At 35.5% G+C, this 21,091-nt stretch overlaps 1 protein-coding gene and 1 long non-coding RNA gene across 3 annotated transcripts in view; both read right to left on the bottom strand.

The window, feature by feature from the left end:
- LOC309971397 overlaps nt 1-21,091 on the bottom strand; it is a 1,020,865-nt gene that overhangs the window by 911,463 nt on the left and 88,311 nt on the right. The gene's annotated exons all lie outside the window — the stretch shown is intronic.
- DCLRE1A (DNA cross-link repair 1A) lies at nt 236-20,808 on the bottom strand. 2 transcript variants are annotated; one of them, XM_082854668.1, is made up of 10 exons: nt 20,755-20,808; nt 19,299-20,420; nt 15,700-17,391; nt 14,121-14,254; nt 12,912-13,030; nt 9,880-10,020; nt 8,009-8,154; nt 7,075-7,229; nt 1,843-1,984; nt 236-836 (listed from the first exon to the last, which is right to left on the bottom strand). In XM_082854668.1, exons 2-10 carry the CDS (start codon nt 19,762-19,764, stop codon nt 676-678), a joined length of 3,156 nt encoding a protein of 1,051 aa, XP_082710794.1. In that variant the 5' UTR covers nt 19,765-20,420; nt 20,755-20,808; the 3' UTR covers nt 236-675. The 2 variants fall into 2 exon arrangements, with proteins under 2 accessions (XP_082710794.1, XP_082710793.1); XM_082854667.1 differs by lacking the exon at nt 20,755-20,808 and having other exon boundaries at nt 19,299-20,565.

Below are 21,091 nucleotides of genomic sequence, written 5' to 3'. Positions count from 1 at the left end.
AACAAAAACAAACAAACAAACAAAGAATTGCAATCTAAACTTTTACTTATCTAATGTCTTGAGTAAACAATTCAGATAAACATTATTCCCGCAAACTTTTCTCCATCATTTACTGGGTAGTTGTCTAGTCTCTTTGAGTCATCTTTTTCAGAGTCAAATTTTGACTTACTGTCACTGAAATTTTATAAGATTGCATAACTGTCAGTTATAAATCCTAAAAACCAAACGACACTATGGCAAATTTAAGATCAATTTTTTATTTAAGTATACATATCATAGAAAAGCTTTATCTCATAAAAATATGCCCCATATTAAATAATTTTAAAGATACGTAATTACTTACATATAATGCTTTCAATCTAGTTTATTATCATGAATCCTTTGGTCCCCAAACCTGCCTATGTTTACGCTCCTACTGTTGGATGCGGAATACAACAGCCCCACAGGGAGGGGCAAGAAACAAGGGTACTAGGCAGACCAGTCTCAATTATCATTGATGATGCTGAGAGGTCCTGCACTGTGAACATGTTATTCAAACGTAAATGAGAAAATAAGCTGTATGAGTGACCTTCATGAGGTTTTAAACATAAAGTGAAATATCATATCACTGAAGATTTAACTACTAACAAGCTAGGCCTAAGTTACTTAACTACTTCTGAGTCCTCTGAGGTAACATCAATATCCAGCTTCCAGCTTCCACTCTTCAAAATATTTCTCCATTGTGCGCCTGGATCTCAAGGTGCCAACATTCACGGTAGGTATGATTTTCTGCGGCTTCAGCCATTGAACAAAACGTTTCATCTCTAGGTAGCTGCTGTGTTCACTATAAGGAATCCCTGCAACACAAAAGACAGTGCCTACTAAAAATCAAACTAATAAAGAAAACTGCACAAGCCCAAAATAAAATAAAAGAGAAAAGGAAAGCAATCCAGAGTATTTTTGCCAAAAATTCATTGGTGCTTTTTTCTGATAACAAAATTTGCTAGTATCTTTTACAAATAATAAACATTAAAATGATACAAAAACTTTTGAACATTAAAAAATTCTATTACTTTGCTATGTAGACACTTAATAATAGGCATTTCTATAGATTCTTATTTATAAGTAGGCTTTTCTTTTTAAACAATTCTTCCCTTTAAGCACTTTGCCCAGCTATTGATTTCAGGAAAATTCTGGAAGAAATATGAGTAAAATTTAAAGAATGACAAGCAGAAGACTCTTGATTTCCACAGCAAGTAAGCAGATTCCATCCCCAAGCTTTGTACGCATAAAAAGGAAAAAAAAATTAAGTACTAAAAATCTCTTCATCTTCTTTACTGAAGATCAAATACCTCAGAGAAAGAGGGAGAAAGGGTCCTGTTTTGAGTAAACTAGGATCCAAAAATGTTTCCGTCAGCCATTATTGTAATAAGCCAATCTCTGAGGACAATGGTAAACATCCTCCAAAGATGAAAAAATTAAAGTCAAGTCTGTATCTTTTGCTGTCATCACATCTAATCCACTGTCTTCCTGTTCTTGATGTCGCAGCGTCATTTAAACTTCCAGAACACAATGGCACTACCCACCCCTCCTTTCAAGTAGTTCTACAATCTCCCTTACATGTCACTGATCACACATATAGACTGATCTGTATTAGTCAATGTCTATTTACTAGTCATACTCCTTTATATGCATTTACAACATACTAAAGATACAGGTGTAGAGCATGAGGAATGATTTGAACCTGTTAAATTATTAAAGATTCTTTGGTGCCTCTTTTTCCTTGGATCTTAGTTTTACTGCTTTTAAAAAAAATGTAAGGTAATTACAAACATTAAGAGTAAAAAAATTGAATAATTATACCATATATTGAAATGTTTCCTTTGGTCTGGGGAATAATACCCGCCATACTAGTTAACTTGTTAGAATGCGTCCATCCTGTAGGACGAAAAGCCAAAATCTGATCATATTTCCCACCACACTTCTTCAAATGATTCTGTAAACCCTGTTAAATAAAAAAAAGGATATTTATTTAATGGTCAGTGAAGATGGGTTATATGGAATAAAACAGAATGATTAAAATGGTACATTGGCACAGTCACGGAGTTTTCACTTGGTGAACATTAACTTGGAAAACCTAGTGCTGTGCTCCCCCCAAAAATAAAATCACCAAAAAAAAAAAACTTTTCCCCTTTACTTACCTAAGTTAAACAAGTTTAAGTACAGTCTGAGAAAAATAAGATGAGGCAACTTTAAAGACAAGTAATCATGTGTTTTAAAATTACAATTCAGATAGCTACCAAAAACAAACAAAACAAACACCTCTCCAAATCCTACAATTATTAGGATATTAGAGATACTAGCATCTAATACTATCCTTATGAGAGATACTGATATTAACACTGGTAAACATCAATCCAAACATATCCTCATACATATACACCAGTAGAGGTCTGACAGATGGATAAAATATGGAAATAACTTTATAATGGCATTATACTCAACTCAGACATACATTTTAAGATGCATAGTATCTAGTGTTCCCTTTTCAAGTGTTTACTCCTTTTCACCCTTTATGCATGAACTAGAATAATTTCAAAACTTTTCACAGTGCTATGATCAGAAGTAATATGCTAATAAATCTTGAGGTCATCATTAGTGAGGTCATCATTAGTGAGGACATTAGGTAAGATTCTCAGAAAATCAATGACAAAGGTTCAACCTTTGAAAGATAAGAGAAATCCAGATAAATGTAACAATGACAAGAGGGATACAAAAAAACTCTAATACTTTTTGGGCTAAAGATTCAACCCAGAGTGTCAAAGGCTTAGTGTAAATTTATAATAAAATTTTAATTTTATTTAAAACAATAAAAAACCTAAAGTGTATATAGTAACATCTTGGATTTCTAGAAGTCTTTTTTTTCTTCTTTAACCATACATACTCTACTGAATTTTTAAAAGATGCTGGTAGGAAGTTCTGAAGAAATGATAAAGACAAATTCACTCATCCATCTATTCATTTGTTCAATAAATACCTGTTCCAGTATTAACACCAGGTGCTGATGTCAGAGTGGTGAGACACAGCCTTCACCTTTTGGAAGTTTACAGCCTAAGGGGAAGACATCAATAAACACCACCTTCTGAGTCTTTTTTTTTTTTTTTTTAATGGAAACCATCTACCCTTTCCTAACTTTTTAAGACTCTCATCATCTATTATACCATCAGCACCTAGGACCTTACAGATTGATCTCTTCAGAAAGGACTCATTTTTTAGCATAAATTTCTAGAAATGGAGATAGTTGAGGATTTACCCTCTTTTCCATTATTATCCAAGTGGATGAAGAGTGCCAATTTCTCTAAATCTCAGCACAGGAATATTACCTTTTTTAAAAGTACACCAATTTGGTAGAAGACAAACACATCATTTTTTAAAAATTTTTCTTTTTGATTACTATTTAAAGGTTGAACAGTTTACTGTGTTTATCAGACATTAAGATTTCACTTGACAAATTAATAATAACCCTTTGATTTCTCTTTTGCATCAAATAATGATCTTTTATTAATTTGTATACCTACCATTAAACAGTCATATTTCTTACCAACTACTACCCCCCCAAAAAAGTTTAAGTTATATAGCTATATAACTAAGTTTTCATTACCATATCCCTGGCCCTGCAAATTTTCAGATTTTTGTCTTACTTAGTCTAAGATCTATTGTAATACTATTTCCTTAATTACTAATCCCTCTCTCTTCCTGTCCTCACAAAGAAAAGGAAATAATAGGAAACAGGTTTAGTGCAATTAAACACATAATATCATAAACTGAGAGTCCAGCTATCAATGCAGGTCATCAAACTTATCCATTCTTATTTGCCTCTGTTAAAACACTCGGGAGAACCCACTCAGAAGTAATTTCATGCTTTTCATGAGACAAATTAGAGTTACCATGAAAACATCATTAATCCGTGCCACAAACAAAAACATAGGATATTATCATATAAGCCAAACACACAGAGAAGACTGCTGACAGCCACTAGTCTTTCATTAACCACAACTGCAGAACTACTATCATGAGGAATTTTATTATCATTTAGTCAACATAAAGTCCCTGATCTATGACTTGTCTCTCTGTTTAGTGGTAACCAGTTTGTGATTAAAATGCATTCAGTAGATGCCCCTAAAGTTACTTTTTCAGTATGCAAATCATCACTTATAACATTACTGTTATAATGTTTTACCACATCCCGTGAATCAGGTTTAAATCAGAGGTGATAGTAAACTATCTACGTACATATATGAACTTGGGATGTTGAACTAGGTAGCACGAATGGTTTTATTTATAGGGTTTCTAAGTCTTTCAAGCCTGCCTTAGAAACTCTGACAATTGTATCAGGTTTACATTTTCACAAAAAAGTCGTTAGCTCTGATACAATAAAACTATTTTTGGCTGGTAAAAAAAACTGGCTTTAAGTACTAGCTAAAATATAGTCTTATGGTAACTGTCAGCTTCTGCTCCGTCTGTGTTCTGAAGATATGAAATTGTAAAAAATGTCATCAATATCTGGCCACTTTCATGGAGGAGGGGGAAGGGCTACTGAACAATACCAACAACCTATGACAAACAATGGAAATAATACAGGCAACGATTTCAGATATTCCTTTTTTTGTTTTTTGTCTTCAAAGCAGGTAACTGCCAGGTTTTGGGGTGTTTTTTAAGCATACAGTTCAGTGGTTGTTGGTATAGCCACAAAGTTGTATGACCATCACCACTTCTAATTCTAGAACATTTCATCACCCCTCCATAAAACACTGTACTCATTAGCAGTCACTCCCCATTCCCTCTCCCTCAAGCCCTGGAAACCACTAATCTACTTACTTCTTCAGATTTACCTATTCTGGATGTTTCCTATAAATGGAATCACACAATATGTGGCCTTTTGTGTCTGGCTTCTTTCACTTGGCATGTTCTCAATGCTCATTCATATAGTAGCATGTAGCAGTAATTCGTTCCTTTTTACAGCTGAAGAATATTTCTATTTTATGTATATATAACATTTTGTTTATCCATCCATCATTTGATGGACATCTGAGTTGTTTCCAGTTTTTTGCTATTATGAATAATGCTGCTGTGAACATTTGTGTAGAAGTGGACACATGTTTTCAATTCTCCTAGGCATATACCTAGGACTGGAATCGCTGGTCATATAGTCACTCCATGTTTAACTGCGAAAGAAATTAACAAACTGCTTTCTAAAGCAGCTGCACCACTTAAAAATCTCATTAGCAACGCATGAGGGTTCCAGTTTCTCCATATCCTCACCAACAACTGGCACTGTCTTTCTTAGTACAGCTATCCTTGAGAGTGTAAAGTGGTGTCTCACTGTGGTTTTGATCTGCAGTTCCCTGATGGCTAACAGTGTTGATCCTCTCTTTATGTGCTCCTTCGCCATCGGTACACCTTCTCATTCATTCCTTAGCCCTCTGCTGTCACTGGCTTTCTCCAACATCACTTCACTGAAACAGTTCTTGTGCAGGTCATTTTTTCCTTATATGACCTCTCCACAGCATACGGCACTTTTAAACACTATTCTTGAAAAGGTCTAGTCCCTTCATTTCCATAATATTCTGACTTCCCCACCCCTTTTGTCCCCCTAAATGGATAATTTGTCCAAATGAAACTAAGTTAGCAGGAAATAAGGCTGTATTGCATGAAGTAATCTTTATAAAAATTATAAAAATATGCTATACCCTCCGCAGGATATCAGTGTTCATTTTATAATTAACCAACATTCTCATTAGCCTCCATTAAACTGGATGCCTCTCAAATTTAACATATGCAAAGCTGGCTTAAACACCAATGGACAATGCTATGACCTGATTATCCTAGACATTTTTATGAATTATATACTCATGAAAATAGGCCATAAAATTTTTACCATAATCTCATGAAAAGAGTAGTTACATCAGTGAGAATTTCCTTACTCAAGGGATAGAACTAAAATCCTAATTTTCTTTACACAATGTAAGTGTTATTATTTATAAGACAGATACAGTAATCAACACCTAAGCTATTTCAAAAAGCTCCATAAAAGTTATTTCATAAACATTATAGCAAAATTAAAAACATATTTTTTGGTGTACATTATGTTCTGAATTACTTTTTTTTTTTTAAGATGTTGGGGGTAGGAGTTTATTAATTAATTAATTTATTTTTGCTGTGTTGGGTCTTCGTTTCTGTGTGAGGGCTTTCTCTAGTTGTGGCAAGTAGGGGGCCACTCTTCATCGCGGTGCATTGGCCTCTCTTGTTGCGGAGCACAGGCTCCAGATGCGCAGGCTCAGTAGTTGTGGCTCACGGGCCTAGTTGCTCCGCGGCATGTGGGATCCTCTCAGACCAGGGCTCAAACCCGTATCCCCTGCATTAGCAGGCAGATTCTCAACCACTGAACCACCAGGGAAGCCCTGAATTACTTTTAATACATAGGTTTGATGTATTCCATTGCAAGGTGTCAAAACGTTAGTAAATGGAATGAATCTTAGTATCTGAATAAATCTGACAAATGAGCCCCCATAAATCACAGGGAGGTCATGTCATATGTATCTTAATTTATATCTCAGAACTAGCACTAGAACTTTCTCTTTCACTTCTACTGTTTCATTTAATCCTCACAAGTATATTTTCAACGTATATCAATGTTATAGTGGCTTAATATTATACAGAATAGACCTGAAGAAAAGAACTCCCTAGAATTCTCCACTCATTTCCCTACTCATCCAGGAAGAATGGAGAACAATCTCAGAATGTTTGAATGACCAGAGAGCTGCACACTTTTCTATTTTTGTTCCTTCCTTTATGACAGTTCTCTAGTTCTTAAACTCCTGGTGGGCATATGAATTACTCTATACAGCTGCACACACACACAAACTTAAAACATTTAAAATTCCACTTAAAAAATTTTCTAGGGCAAAGTTTACTTTGACTCCACTGTAACTGAATTCCTCTACGTTAAATGCAAGTAAAATGGGATTCTAGTTTACAATCATCAGATTGCCTTTTCTAGTTCATCCTAAAAAGACATGTCTCTTGAATGCTTACCTTAAAATTAATTTGCATCATTGGGAGAAGGTGAACCAGCGAATTGCACATGTCTGTAGTGATGAGGGAATTAATTTCTGGTATATTGAAGCACTGTAATGTGCTATATTTTTCTTTGGACATGCCCACTTTTGAACCTAAAACATCAGCAATGGCTAAAGGAAAAGTTTAAAAATAGTAAAATTACAGCTTATGAAAAAAATAAAATTACAACTTAACTTTAAAATAAGAATTTACCAAATTAAAAGAAATTCAAAACATTCACACTTTTGCCATAATATCTCAAAAAGGCTGAACAGGTTTGTCAGTTAACTATGTGGAATAAATTGTGAGAAAGCCAAGAATTTATTTTTAAAGACCTAGTATTTAAAAATTGCATAAGATGTATGGAAAGAGTTAGAGGGAGGGAAAAAACAAAATTTGGAGGAGTTAAAACCTTAGCTTTATCATTTCACGTCTTAATGTTTGACATTATGGGACCACAGTTAAGAAGAAATGGAAGTACTTTGCAAAATAGTACAATACTATGTAGACAAACTACAGTTACATAACCAAAAATCATTTAGGAACAAAAACTAAAACTGGTCTCTAAAATAATTAATTGATGGTTATCATCAAAGAATGCAGTGAAAGACCTATGCACTAGTCATCTTTCAAAGTTTACTAAAATACTAATGTAGCATGGGCTTTTGCTCTATAAACATTTTGCAGATATAAAGGCTACCGTAAACATACTTATCAAATGTTTCCATTAAGTTAAGGCTTTCAAAATTTAAATGAATCAAACTCTATCAAATTTTTCTTTCCACCTCAAAGGTAATATTGAACTGTTTCAGGAAATAAATATCAACTGAAAGAACAGAGCCTGAAAGGGCTTTATGCAAAAAGAATCCGATCTTTAGAATACAGTAAATTAGCTACAGCTACCACCCACCTAGGAAGACTTTCTCTTTTCCAATAGAATAAGTGCCACAGACAACAAGAGCACGTGGGTTTAGAGTTACAGTCTCAAAGGCAGTGTTGATGGCAAACTGGATAACCTCTTGCTGAGATGGAAAACAGTATTCTGGGCTGCAATATCTGTAATATGGAAATATGGTACTTATTAAAAGAACAACAAGAAAGTCATAGCATTAAGTTGGATGCTATTTTAGAAAACAAGCTTTAGCAAAATTACATACAACAGCAGTATAGTACATTAACACCACCGCAGTTATCTCACCAGTGCCTGTGGTTAAAATATTTGTTACCAGCTATTGATTATTTATGATGGAACTATACATTTCAATATACCTTTTTAATTATATTTCTTTTATAACCCTCAAATAAAGAAACTGCATTTTTTTTCCTTCAAGAATATTTCTAGGTAGCTATTTTAGCTATGAATTATAAGCCTTAATATCTTTTTTTTTAACCCCAATCCCTATCAAAGGAAATATGATTTATAGGGATTATCTTTTTGGACTAAAGTATTCTGATTTAGTTAAAAAAATTATATATATATATATATATATATATTTTTTTTTTTTTTTTTTTTTTTTTTTGCGGTACGCGGGCCTCTCACTGCTGTGGCCTCTTCTGCTGCGGAGCACAGGCTCCGGACGCACAGGCTGAGCGGCCACGGCTCATGGGCCCAGCCGCTCCGCAGCATGTGGGATCTTCCTGGACCAGGGCATGAACCTGTGTCCCCTGCATCGGCAGGCGGACTCTCAACCACTGCGCCACCAGGGAAGCCCAAAAAATATATATATATTTTAAGATAATGAAACTGAACATGAATTTGGTGAAGTAGCATTAAATCAAACAGTTAATATTCATCTGGTTGTTATTTCCTTTTAGGAGATATAGAAATATATATAGTATTATGGGACTACAGCAGACCCAGTTGGGTCTACTTCAATACAGTAACACCCAATGAAAAATTAACACTATTAGTTATTGATATTTGAGATGAAAATTAAGTACTTTTTCACGAAAAATCTCATAAACTACACACATTAAAGAAATATTTTTCCAATTTTCTAAATTGTTTTTGCCGTTCAGCCATAATTCTTATTATTAAGAAAAGACTTAGTCCTTTCTCCTATAAATACTCACAAAGAAATCCAGAATTGTATGTAGAATTAAGTAATAAAGTTTAAAAAAAAATTTTCTTAGTTCACCTAGTATTTAGGTGAATGGAAGAATTAACTATAGTATTAGAAAACTGGTTGTGGAAAGACCATCTCTTACTAAGATATGCCATCCAAACTCACTTCTTCTTGAAACAGGTTGAAATGGTTAACATAATTTCTGACCAATTGATGAGGTATTTCAATATATAAAAGAAGATAATAGCTTATACCATTATGTAGCACTTAGGAATTCAAGGTTGCCACTTATAGATTACCTTTTGGAGAAAGGAACAAAGTAAGTTTGAATATTCAGACAGAATCTCATTCTCTGTTTTTTTCTTCACAATCATGCTTAATAGTTACAGACACTTTGAAAGGATAACTTTAAAGGGCGTTTTCCTAAAGTTTGCTCCCAAATTTTTCATCCTTGTTTCAGTAGCAAGGTTTTTACATAAACCATATTTTCAAAAGGATATTACATAAAAAATTGAGCTGGAGTCAGTTAAGCCATGCAATCCAAAATTTGTCCTTAAGTATATATTTTTTCAAACAGCATCCACCTAATACTTAAAATGATAATTGACAGTAAGCCATCATTTTGATTACCTAAGCAAAAGTTCAAATTATTCATAACATGCAGGGCAAACGCTGTTGGTGGAAAAAAGAAGTACACAAACAAAGTTTCTCTTACGTTGTATCTAAGTAAAGCGTGTGGACTTTCTGGCCTGCAAGAAGAGAACGTTCCATGGTGGGATCTGCTCTGAAGTCTCCAGTGTGTAGTATGACATAACCATTAGGAAGATAAAAAAGGATCATGACAGCACCTGGACAGCTGAACACAAACATTTCAAAGGAATATTCTTAACACAGGCAAAGCATCTAAAGAAAGAGTGTTCATTTCAATATCAACAAGTTAATATACTTTATTAGCTGACCACAATGACATAGCATTGTACTACAAAGGTATGTAGCATTTTAACTTAAGGAAGTTTATGTCACACACACAAAAAAAATGGTGTGCAGGAAAGGGTTAATTCAGCAGGCCAGTGTTGTGCAAACTCCACAGGTCCCCAAGGAAGGCCTGTCCTTAGGAATAGTCATTGGCTCGCCCTTGGGAGATAAGTTTAGAGTCCTTGAAATATTCTGCCTGCTAAGAGTGTTTTGTATGCCTGACACATTGGGCCATGTGTTACTAGTTTGATAAGATAGTTTATGTTAACAGTGTGATCTATGGTGAATATCTGTCTTTGCTCTAGGGGACTGGCGTCTAAGTACCCCAGGTCAATCAGCATGGGTGTTGCATGTGTACATGATTGACCCTCAATAAAACCCCCGGATACCAAGGTTCAACTGAGCTTCCCTGGTTGGCCACACCTCCTATGTGTTGTTACACACTGTTGCTGGGAGAATTAAGCACATCTGTGCCACTCCACTAGAAGAGGACACCTTGAAACTTGCACCTGGTTTCTCCTGGATTTGCCTCCATTTGCCTTTTTCCCTTTGCTGATTTTAATCTGTATCCATTCACTGTGATAAGCTGTAACCACAAATAAAACAGCTTTTCTGTGTCCTGTGAGTCCATCTGGTGAACCATTGAGCCTCAAGGTGGTCTCGGGGACCCCTGACACAATGGGGTTTGGAAATTACTGCCGAAACACAGAGAATTTTCATTTTAAATTCTAGGAAAACACAGGAAATAATTACAATTGTAATTAAAAAACTTCCCCTTATCTCCCTGACTCCCCAATTCAGGCCCTGATGACTTCACTAGAGATTTTCCACTAAACTCTTAGGGAAGAAATAATAATAATTACTACATGACACCTTTTAGAAAATAGAGGAGGGAATATTTCATGAGACCAGTATTACTCTGACATCAAAATAAGACAAAAGTGTAGTTAAAAAAAACCCTATAGACCAATATACTTTTTAAAACAGACACAAAATTCCTTAACAAAATATTAGCATATCAAATCCATCTATATATTTTGAAAAAGGGTAATACATGAAGACCAAGTGGGGTTTATCTCAGTAATGCAAGGCTGGTTTAAGTCCATCTTTGTCATTTACCCCATTAACATTACAGAGGACAAAAGTTGTACTATCACCTCAATAGATGCCAGAGAAACATTTGACAAAGTTCAACACCCATTCACGATTACAAACTCCCAGCAGAATAGGAATAGAAGGGATTTTCCTCAACCTGATAAAAGGCACCTATGAAAACCCTATTGCAAACATCATACTTAACGGAGAAAGACTGAAAGCGTTCCCCTTAAGATCGAGAACACGGCAATATGTCTGCTCACATCACTCCTATTCAACACCGTATTGAAGGCATAATCCCGTACAATAAATAAGAGAAAAAATATCATTCTAAATGGAAAGAAAGAAGTAAAACGAAAGCATCTTTATTTGTGGATGACATATGTAGAAAATTTTCAAGAATCTACAAAAAACCTACAACAACTAATGAGCAAGCTTAGCAAGGTCTCCGGATACAAGATCAATAAACAAAAATCAGTTGTCCAACAAGAAGTGAATGGAAAGAATAATTGTATTGTGTCCATACAATAGATAGTACTCAGTAAGTAAAAGGAACACACAACAGCATGAATGAATCTCAAAAACATGAGGAGTGACAGAAGCCAGACACAAAACAGAAGATACTATATGATTTCATTTAGATGAATCCCTAGTAAAGACAAATCTAATCCACAGTCATAGAAAACACATCAATGGTTTCCTGGGTCAGAGTCGGGGTTGGGGATTGACTGGGAAGGAACACAAGGAAAACTTTTGTGGTGGGGAATATTTTCCATATTTTTATTGTGGTGGGAATTACATGGGTGTTTACTTTTGTCAAAATTCAGCAAAGATTTAAAATGGGTCCATTTTATTTATGTAAATTGTACTCAATAAAGTTGACCAAAAAAGAAAATAAATCAGAACCTGAGTTATCATAATTGGTGATTAAAAAAATAAACAGCAGCGAAGTTAGCAGACAAAAACTTATAGGCAACCTGAAAAAATAACAAGCCTGGAATTTAGGAAACCTAGGTTTTGTCTTAATTTTAATTCTCTAGGCATCTATGATCTCTAAGGGACATAAGGCTAACATTCTATGGAAATTACAAAGATGCATAGCTGACTGACAGTTACATTTTGGCAATGTGAATCCTGACAGTACTTTACATTTAAAAAAATGAGGGAAAAAGAAAACCAATTTCCAAAAAAAAAAATCTTCCAAGACTTTAGTATCAAAAACCTAAAGGATTTCTTAAAGGAAAAGAAAAAAAAAACCCTCTAGAATCTGAATGGAGTACCAGCTGTTAATTTGTACCAGCTGTTAATTTATGTAAGTGATATTAAAGAAAATGGCAAAAGGTTATCTCTTAAAGAACAGCAGCAATGTTAAAAGATTTAAAAAAAAAGTAAGATGGAGCCTCATGTAAAGCATAGTAATTTAAACTGCATTAAAAAATGGGTTAGAGAACACTCAGAGAATCTCTCTATGTTTAATCTTTGATCCTGTAATTGGGTACATTTTTTTTCAAAAGGAGAAACACACTTTACTTAACTGTTTCTTATCTTACTTAAATAAGACATTTATGAAATATCAAGCATAATAGTTCCAATAAAAAGTTCTTAAATAACCATGCAATGTGTTTTCCTTTTGAATATTTAAAAATAGGGTATTACTAAGGTAACTTTAATACTTACTGATTGGCATCTAGCAAAACAACCTTGACACCATTCACTATACATTCAGTGTCTGTCGGCAATGGATGGATATATTGTTCTTGCACGTGAAGTTTGCTCTTCAACAGATTGCCAGTTATCTGCAAAACAGGATGTGCTTATTGCTGATACATTAAAACATTAAATATGTCTTTTATTTCATATCTAGTTTAGAACCCAAATATCTTAATAATCTCCTGGTTCTCCCACTTATACTCATGTAAACCCTCCAGAATGCCTGGAAGAACTTTCTAAAATGACTGTGTCACAACTCTGCTTAAACACTGTCACTGATGCTCCCTCACCTGTAAAAAGTCCATTATCCCCATCATATCATACAAAACCCTTCATGATCTGGCCCCTACCCATTTCTGTGGATTTATCTCCTGTTATTCCCTATCTTGTCTTTAGTGATTCTGAATTATCTGAAGTTCCTGGAATGGGCATACTTCTTAGGTGTCTGTGCCTTTACACAAACTCTTCTCTACCTGGAAGGCTCTCTGCTCTTCCCTCTGCCTTGCTCTGAAATGAGACAGACCTGCGTTCAAATTCTGGCTCTGCCATTACTAGCTCTGTGACTTGGGGCATGCCACTTAACCTCTCCAAGCCTCAGCTGCTTCATTAATAAAAAGAAGATAATTCAAGAATGCTTGAGGATAAAATCAAATTCTAGCCAAAGCCCTCAGTAATACACATTAAAATGCTCACCTTTTAATAATTATTTCAAGGTATCTCTTTCACCGTGAAACTTTTTCTAACTTTAGCCTAGGACACAGTAAAGCCCCGCTTCTCCCTACTTTTAGGCATTCTGTTCACTTTTCTATTACAATACAGATCCCATTGCGGTACTGTTTGTGAATGTGTAGCCTGAAAGTTCCCTGAAGTTAGGTATTTTGCCTTGAGTATCTTTTTAGGCATGCAGTAAATATTTACTGAATGAAACTTACATGTTTCAGTACATCATGAGGTATCAATATTTATTGTTTCCACATAATAAAGCATAATTTAAAAAATCTATTGTAACTATTGACAATAACTCATTTACTTTTAGAATCTCAATGTGGAGTCTGTTTTTTCATATATTTTCTAGAAGAATGATAGATCTTACAATCTTAATTACCTTTTTTTAACCAGACTGGTTAGAAATTCGCTGCATTCTACAAATTCAGGATTTAGGATACTAAAACTTACCTCACTACAATAAACAGGAAACGTGAAGTTTTTAGACAATCCAGCATAATGATCAGAATGAAAATGTGTGAGAAAATAGGCCGTGCAACCTTCAACCGATCCATACCGAAAGGCATCGACTGTAAAGCCAGTTCCTACAATGAAAACACCAACACAGCTGCTTGAGCGACAGCTAACTAAGTAAAAGCAACCCAATTTGCTTATATAGCAAACCCTCTGACACCTTTACATCTCATTTCCAACTGAACTTTACATTTTAATTTAAAAATCTACACCACATAAATTCAGCAAAAGGTGATACTAGAGACGAAAATGAGTCTTATAAGTTTCCATTAAATATCCCAGTATAGGCTTTTTAATGAATAACTGTACAAAAAAATTAAAAATACTAGCTACGAATGAGTTACTTTTTTGTTTTGCTGAACGTTTTCACAATACTTACTGGGCACCTAAAATCCTTTACTTCTGCAAAACAGCAAAAGGAGAATGCTAACTTTCTTTTAAAACATGAATTCTCAATGGGGGTGATATTGGTATGCTCCTAAGGGGCAAAAATGCTTGATGACCCAAATAATCTAATGGCCCTCCAAAGGGCCACAGTACAATAACAGATAAACAGGGTCTCTGTAGTATTTGAATTTCATTGTGGGAGGTGGGGAGGAGGAAGGGAAACAAACAAACAAACAAAAAGCCTAAACAGGCTCCCTAGAGGAGCAATAATGAAAAAAATAAATAAAAAAGATGGAGCTGTTCTGAAATTTGTTCATGAGAAAAAACAAGTGCGCTGTGATATGCAGGTAAATAAACATACCTCCGCAATTCTACGGAGGCCTATCCACACGTGGCCCACTAATTCTGGGCTCACTTAAAATACAGAAAATTAATCAAAATAATTATTAAAAACAGAACTGGTACTATGATGTACATAAATGCTTTTCTTTACATAAATATTTTGAACAAATTATACTGAATAGATTTAGAATATCAAAAAAAGCATATTAAAATTTTTTTCTGAAACCAAGTATATTTGGGCAGTTTTATATTCTTTTCAGAAGAAGGGTACCTGTTTTCTTCAATAATAAAATTCATTTTACGACACATTTTTCTACTAACTCATCTATGAAGACATGAGAAATTATAAGAACATGAAAAGACTGAGAAACTAAGTTATGATATGGTTTAAAAATGTTTAGCATTTATTATGACCTGCATAACCTGTGACATTTTCCTTCTTCGAAGCTATTTAGTACTTGCATTTTTCTTAAGTGTTTAGAAGCTGTTATTATGGTTACTTACAGAGAGCCTTTCCTCCTTCTGTATTAAGCTGATCTATATGAATCTTTGTCAGATCTGTAATATCTATCTAAATAGTACCTTATATATAAAATATGTTTAATAAAAGTTTGCTGAATTGGAGTAAAAAAGATTAAATAGGAAAAAAGTCTGTTACAGGTCAATGAGGTATAAAAAGTAAACACACAAAAAAATTGTTTCACACACACATAACATGGGCAATGAACATGTAATACAAAAAAGTTGCATCCTCGTAGATATAGGAAGCCTTGATATTTCAACTTACCAGGTATTTTCTTATAGAATGGACATGTCCTTTTCCTTAATTCTCCTGCATTCGAGGACTCTGGGATTTTCGTGTTCCCTCTCTGCAGCCTGCCATGAGCTGATTTTACGAAGACTCTGTCTTTACTTAACTTGACTGTTCCAGGTTCTGTCTTGTTACGGTGACCTGAACTCTTCTGATGTACTCCTTCCTGCAATGAATCTGACTTTTTAAGTCTCTTTCTTTGATGCTGTGACCTCTTACGAGAAAGTTCCACAGAGGGCTGACTCTCACTTAAATTATTTGCCTCTAATTCTAAATCACTTAAAGATTTTTCTGTTTTCCTCTTGCGCTGCCGGGACCTCTTTTCATTAGGACTTACAACTGTATTTAAGTTCATCCCTTCTAATGCACTTTCCACCAGCAATTTCTCTTCTTTTCTCTTGGGTGGTAGTCCAAAATACACACCTATATCCATTTGCTTCATTACCTTAGTAGAAGGTTGTGATGCGTTACACTTAGGGTCAGATAGCAATATTTTCAACGACTTAGCAGCAGTAGGTGTACTAGAAAATATCGCTGTATTTAAAGCTGTAACTTTACTGTCCAGCATACCATCTAATGCCTTTCTGCAGAAACATGCTGAGTTCGTATTGTGCTTAGCATTGAAATTCTTACTTGATAATTCTCTAGTTTTACTTTGGGTTGGTTGGAAAGAATGACACCCTCCTCCCTGGCTTTCAAAAGGTTTTGACATTTTACTCTTAAGTAAGGGAAGAGAAATTTGATTGTAAACAGCTGATTCTTCAATTACCTGTTTATTTGACTGAGATGAGTGAAATTCTGGCTCATCAGGTTTTGCTTTAGTAGCTTGGTAACTAGGAGAAGTAAACCTCTCTGCTAATGCAGGTGGAAACAATATAAAATCATCAGTATATGCTGGATCATCACGTAAAATAATACTCTTATTTTGGAAAGTAAGTTGAGACGAATCATTTAGAGTGTTGCATTTATACAATTCTTCATCGTATTTATCCTGAGTTAAGAAGCTATCCACTTCGGGGCAGCTCTCCTCCTGGTCCTTCAGTAAAGGGTCATGGAGTTTTTTAGACAAAGTGGAGCTATTTTCATCTTCTTCTAAGCTGCCATCTTTAGAGCTTTCTGTAAAAAATAGTTCCTGTTGTGAATCATCCAGCTTTTCATCTGTATCATAAGTTTCTTCATCACTTTGAAGTGGAGAATAGGAGATTTCACAGTTGCTAAAGTCATTTTCTGGCAATGTCAAATTTATGTGTTCTGGGCTGTTTTGACTGTCTAATTCTTCAGCAGGAGGCAAACCAAATCCTACCAGTTTGTCATTATTAACAAGTTCTGTAAATTGTGGGACTTGTTGGGAAGTTTGGCTATTTGTTGAAGAGGAAACCTTTTTATCAGTTTCAGTTGGAGACTGAGATTTTCTTAGACATTGTGTCACTAACAAGGGATCAGTTGAAACATTTTTTTTTAAGTTATCTGTTTGTTTCTGATATGGAGACCATCTTTCCTTAAGACTACAAAGAAAGCCTGAATTAGTCTCACTGAAACTCCCACCTGACTCATGGGATGGATCGCTGAAAAGACTATTACCAGCCCTGCTTTGAGCTAGCAGGTGATGAGTGTATCTCTTGTAATGGGAAGGAATTGTTGAGGAACACTGAAGAGCATCAGGACACTCTGAAAATTTTAATAAAGAAAAAAGTATTACCGGATCAAAGCACAGACTAAGCTTTGACAGTATTAGCGCTATAAATTAACATGTAAGTGGAAAGTCATCAGTCCAACTTTGAGGCCTTAGGACAATAGCTATCATTATATAAACAAAAAATCAGCACACAATAACAGTAATCCAGTATGGTTTTGCAAGGTGCTAGTTATTATTTTTAAATCAATATATTCTTTTAAATTTCTTTTCAAATACTCTTCCCCCCCCCAAAATTTAAGACTAACACCTTTTTCTCCCCACTAAAAACTTTCACAAATATGAGCTCCTCCAAAATGCATGTCATGCTTGAACTAGGTATTTCTGAACCAGGTGCTACAAACTGATCCCATCAGTTTCACTCCGTCCCTATTGCTCAAGCAATAAAGAGTAGAGAAGGCTGGTGTGTCTCTCACAGACTAAAGTTCTACCTCAATTTTTGTCTTATCAGGCAACACATATGTATGACAGTTGCAGTACCAAATTAGGTTCCGTTATTTAATATTCACACTGTATATGAAACAGTAATAGCAATCTTAATTAGAGCTGTTCATACCCTAAACATTTTAGGTTCTGTTCTAAGATTTGAAATTCAGTTTGATAAACTGGTTAATAATAAGGCTTCAATAATCTGGAAACTATTCCCTGTCATACCTTTATGACTAAGAAACAGTCTGTAAAGCATCTTGGCATACCCCACCCCTTGTATGTTCATTTTCAGGCCCGTCAAAAAATGATCCACTCCCCCCGCAAAAAGACGTCACATTAAACTGGAGACTTCATTGCTTAAAAACCCACCTCATAAAAGTATATGTTATAGAATAAAATTCAATTCAAGAAGAATCGACCTGAGATTATCCATTCAAAGGAGTTTAATCAGTGAAAAAACCAAGAGAAAAACTCTTTGAGGTAGCTTCATCTATAAGATATTTCACCCTGAGTGCTCACCACGGGATTCCACCTGCCATTTCTGACTTCCAAGCCACTGAAAAACAAATTACTAGCATTTGATGAGGCTTTCTCGGTTGTATAAGGCTGGTGCCAATTTTTTTTAAGTTATTTTGCATCTTCATGCAGTACTTTAAAATGAGAACTAGAAGTTAATAATAAAACGTCTTCTGAATCATAGTTAACACGAAAGCCATACTGAATATTATTTTTATTTTAATGAATTTTGATTCTTTGAGATTTAAAAATTTATGTATGGTATATATAACTTTTAAATAATCAAATCATCAATAACCATCCATTCTCCATATACTACAAGTAGGATTTTCTACATATTAGACATGATATTTATTATATAGTTTAAATGATAACAGAAACATAGTATTACTTCAGTTCTCATTTGGCACAATTTTATTTATTAGAATCTTAATAACCAAACACTCCTTCCTAGTTCTTCTTTCTGTCCATTAGCATGATGACCCCAGCACAGCTGTATTTAGAAGGCTGGACTACATTCATGATTCTCTAAAAGTTTGTTTCATAAAGGATAACAAAATGGGCAAGTTGTTTAGCTTTTAAGAACCCTCATCTATCAGATGTCAATACCACCGACCTTATGCAGGTGAAAATATCTACCATAATATGTGCTCAATTAACATTTATGAAAAATCACAGACTTTTAGGGACTCTTATGAAATAGTAAAATGCATTTATACTGTTTTCAAGTTTGCAACTTGAATTGACTGTTATCTTTCACAAGAAGCGTAACAATGCATTACCTTGTTTCCTTCTACGGTTAAGTCATTTATACTCTGAGTATCTCATCTCATTTTTGGTTTACTGCTTACCTGGCTTATTTCACTGGACTGATATGTCTGGCCTAATGCAAGTCTCTTTGACTATTTAGAGTCCACTATCTTTTTTGGAATCTTACCTGTTTCGGAGACTGGTATGGAATCCAAACACTCAAAAACATGCCATCGAGGTGTTTGACCTAGCAACGAGGAAAAAGGCATCTGGCAGTTTGGACAGTACCCATCATAAACTGGTCGTATCTTCGGAGACACGTGTTTGTTTTTGTGAGTCCTACAGTGCTTTCCTGGAGTGGCCTCCCTGTCTTGACACTGCTGAATACCATCTCCACAACTAGAGTTCTGACTGGAAGCGACAGAAGTCTGACTGTCTGTTTCTCCAAGGCACGTTTCGGGGGCCTTAACCTTCTTTTTACCTTTTACATTTCTTTTTTTATTTCTGTTTCGTTTTGACTGGTATTGTCCATCTGTTGCTTTCTCAACAGATTCTGGAATATTCTCAGAGCAATTATTCGGATGTACTGGTTTGGGTTTTCTTTTGGATTTGTATTCCCAGATGTCTTGTTCCAGAAAAGCATCCTCTAACATGGCAAAATGATTTTGATCATTAAAGAAGCACTAATCTTAAGTAAATTGAGGGTCTATGTCTTGTTACAAAATTTTTAAATGGAATTATTTTGCTCAGGAAAAAAAAGTAACAGAAAACCCAACAACTTGATGGGAATCTAAAGCTCTGATAATGAATATATTGGCAAACTACAAACCTTATACGTGAGAACACCTACTGTTTCATTTATAGCACAATAAAATTAACATCTGAGTTTTCCATTGTGTGTATTTCGATTCAGGTATCTTGGCTTTTTCCAGGACTTGATTCATAAAAAGTAGTGTCAGTAATACTTTGAACACTAAACCCCAATGGGAAGTATAGGTTTAACAGTTCAATCTTAGAAGGAGCTTCGTAAAATTGTTATAAAGCTCCTGTCAGCTCTCTTTCAACTGGACAATTGTCCAAATAATTCACAAACCCAACCACAGTCCCTGGGCAACTGGCTCAGCAGGTGTTCCAAACACTTAATGGCTACTTCAGTTTGCTAGTAACACTAGTCACACCATAATCAAATGTGTGTGATTAGCAAAAAAAAAAAAAAAAAAACGCGCCCTTATCCGTGACTGGTGGATATTCGACAACTTCAGTTTCCTGGGTCAATCCAGTATCTTCCTCCAGCGGCAACGAACAAACACTGCACAATGAACAAACAAAATTCAAGTACGTGAAGTTGTGCTTGCACTGAGGCCACCCACACTCCTATCTCCAGACTCCAGAGGTAGTCTGCCTGAAGGCGATCAGCTCTCTCTCCAGCAGCCTCAAAACCAAGCTTCACCTGCCTGATGCCTCCCACCGGCTCGACCGCCTCTTTGGGCATTAAAAGCTGCAAGGCCAGCGGAGTGGGCCCTCACCCCCTCCAGGGAAGGGAGCGAGGGAGCTGCCAGCACAGCTCGCTCCACAAAAGCCACCAGTGCTCTCCACTTCTGAAGACAGAGGCCGGGCCCTCAGGGATCCCCGCGGTCGCCCACCTGCCACCCTCGCGCCTCGGGAGTAGCTCCAGCTGCGTCCGCTCCCATCGTGCCCCCTCCTCCTGCTTGGCTGACAATCTATTCGCACCCGCACTTTCAGCACTGCAGGGTAACAAAATGCTGCGTTTGCATATAAGCCAAGGCCATTGGCTAGTCACTCCCAACTTTAAAAAGCCTACTCCTTTACCTTTCGTGCCGTGGCGGGAACAGCTTCGCGTTCCCAATGCTGTGTCGAATCAGCTGATCCTGGTCTAAACGTGAGACTTTAAAAAGAAAAATAGTTAGGGCCCTTTTAAATCCTACGGATTTATTTTGTTTTGTTTTAGTTCTAAAACCT

This window comes from Leucopleurus acutus (genome assembly GCF_964270905.1).
Source record: "Leucopleurus acutus genome assembly, chromosome: 14".
Classification (NCBI taxonomy): Eukaryota; Metazoa; Chordata; class Mammalia; order Artiodactyla; family Delphinidae; genus Leucopleurus; species Leucopleurus acutus.
This window is presented reverse-complemented; position numbering and strand designations above follow the sequence as displayed.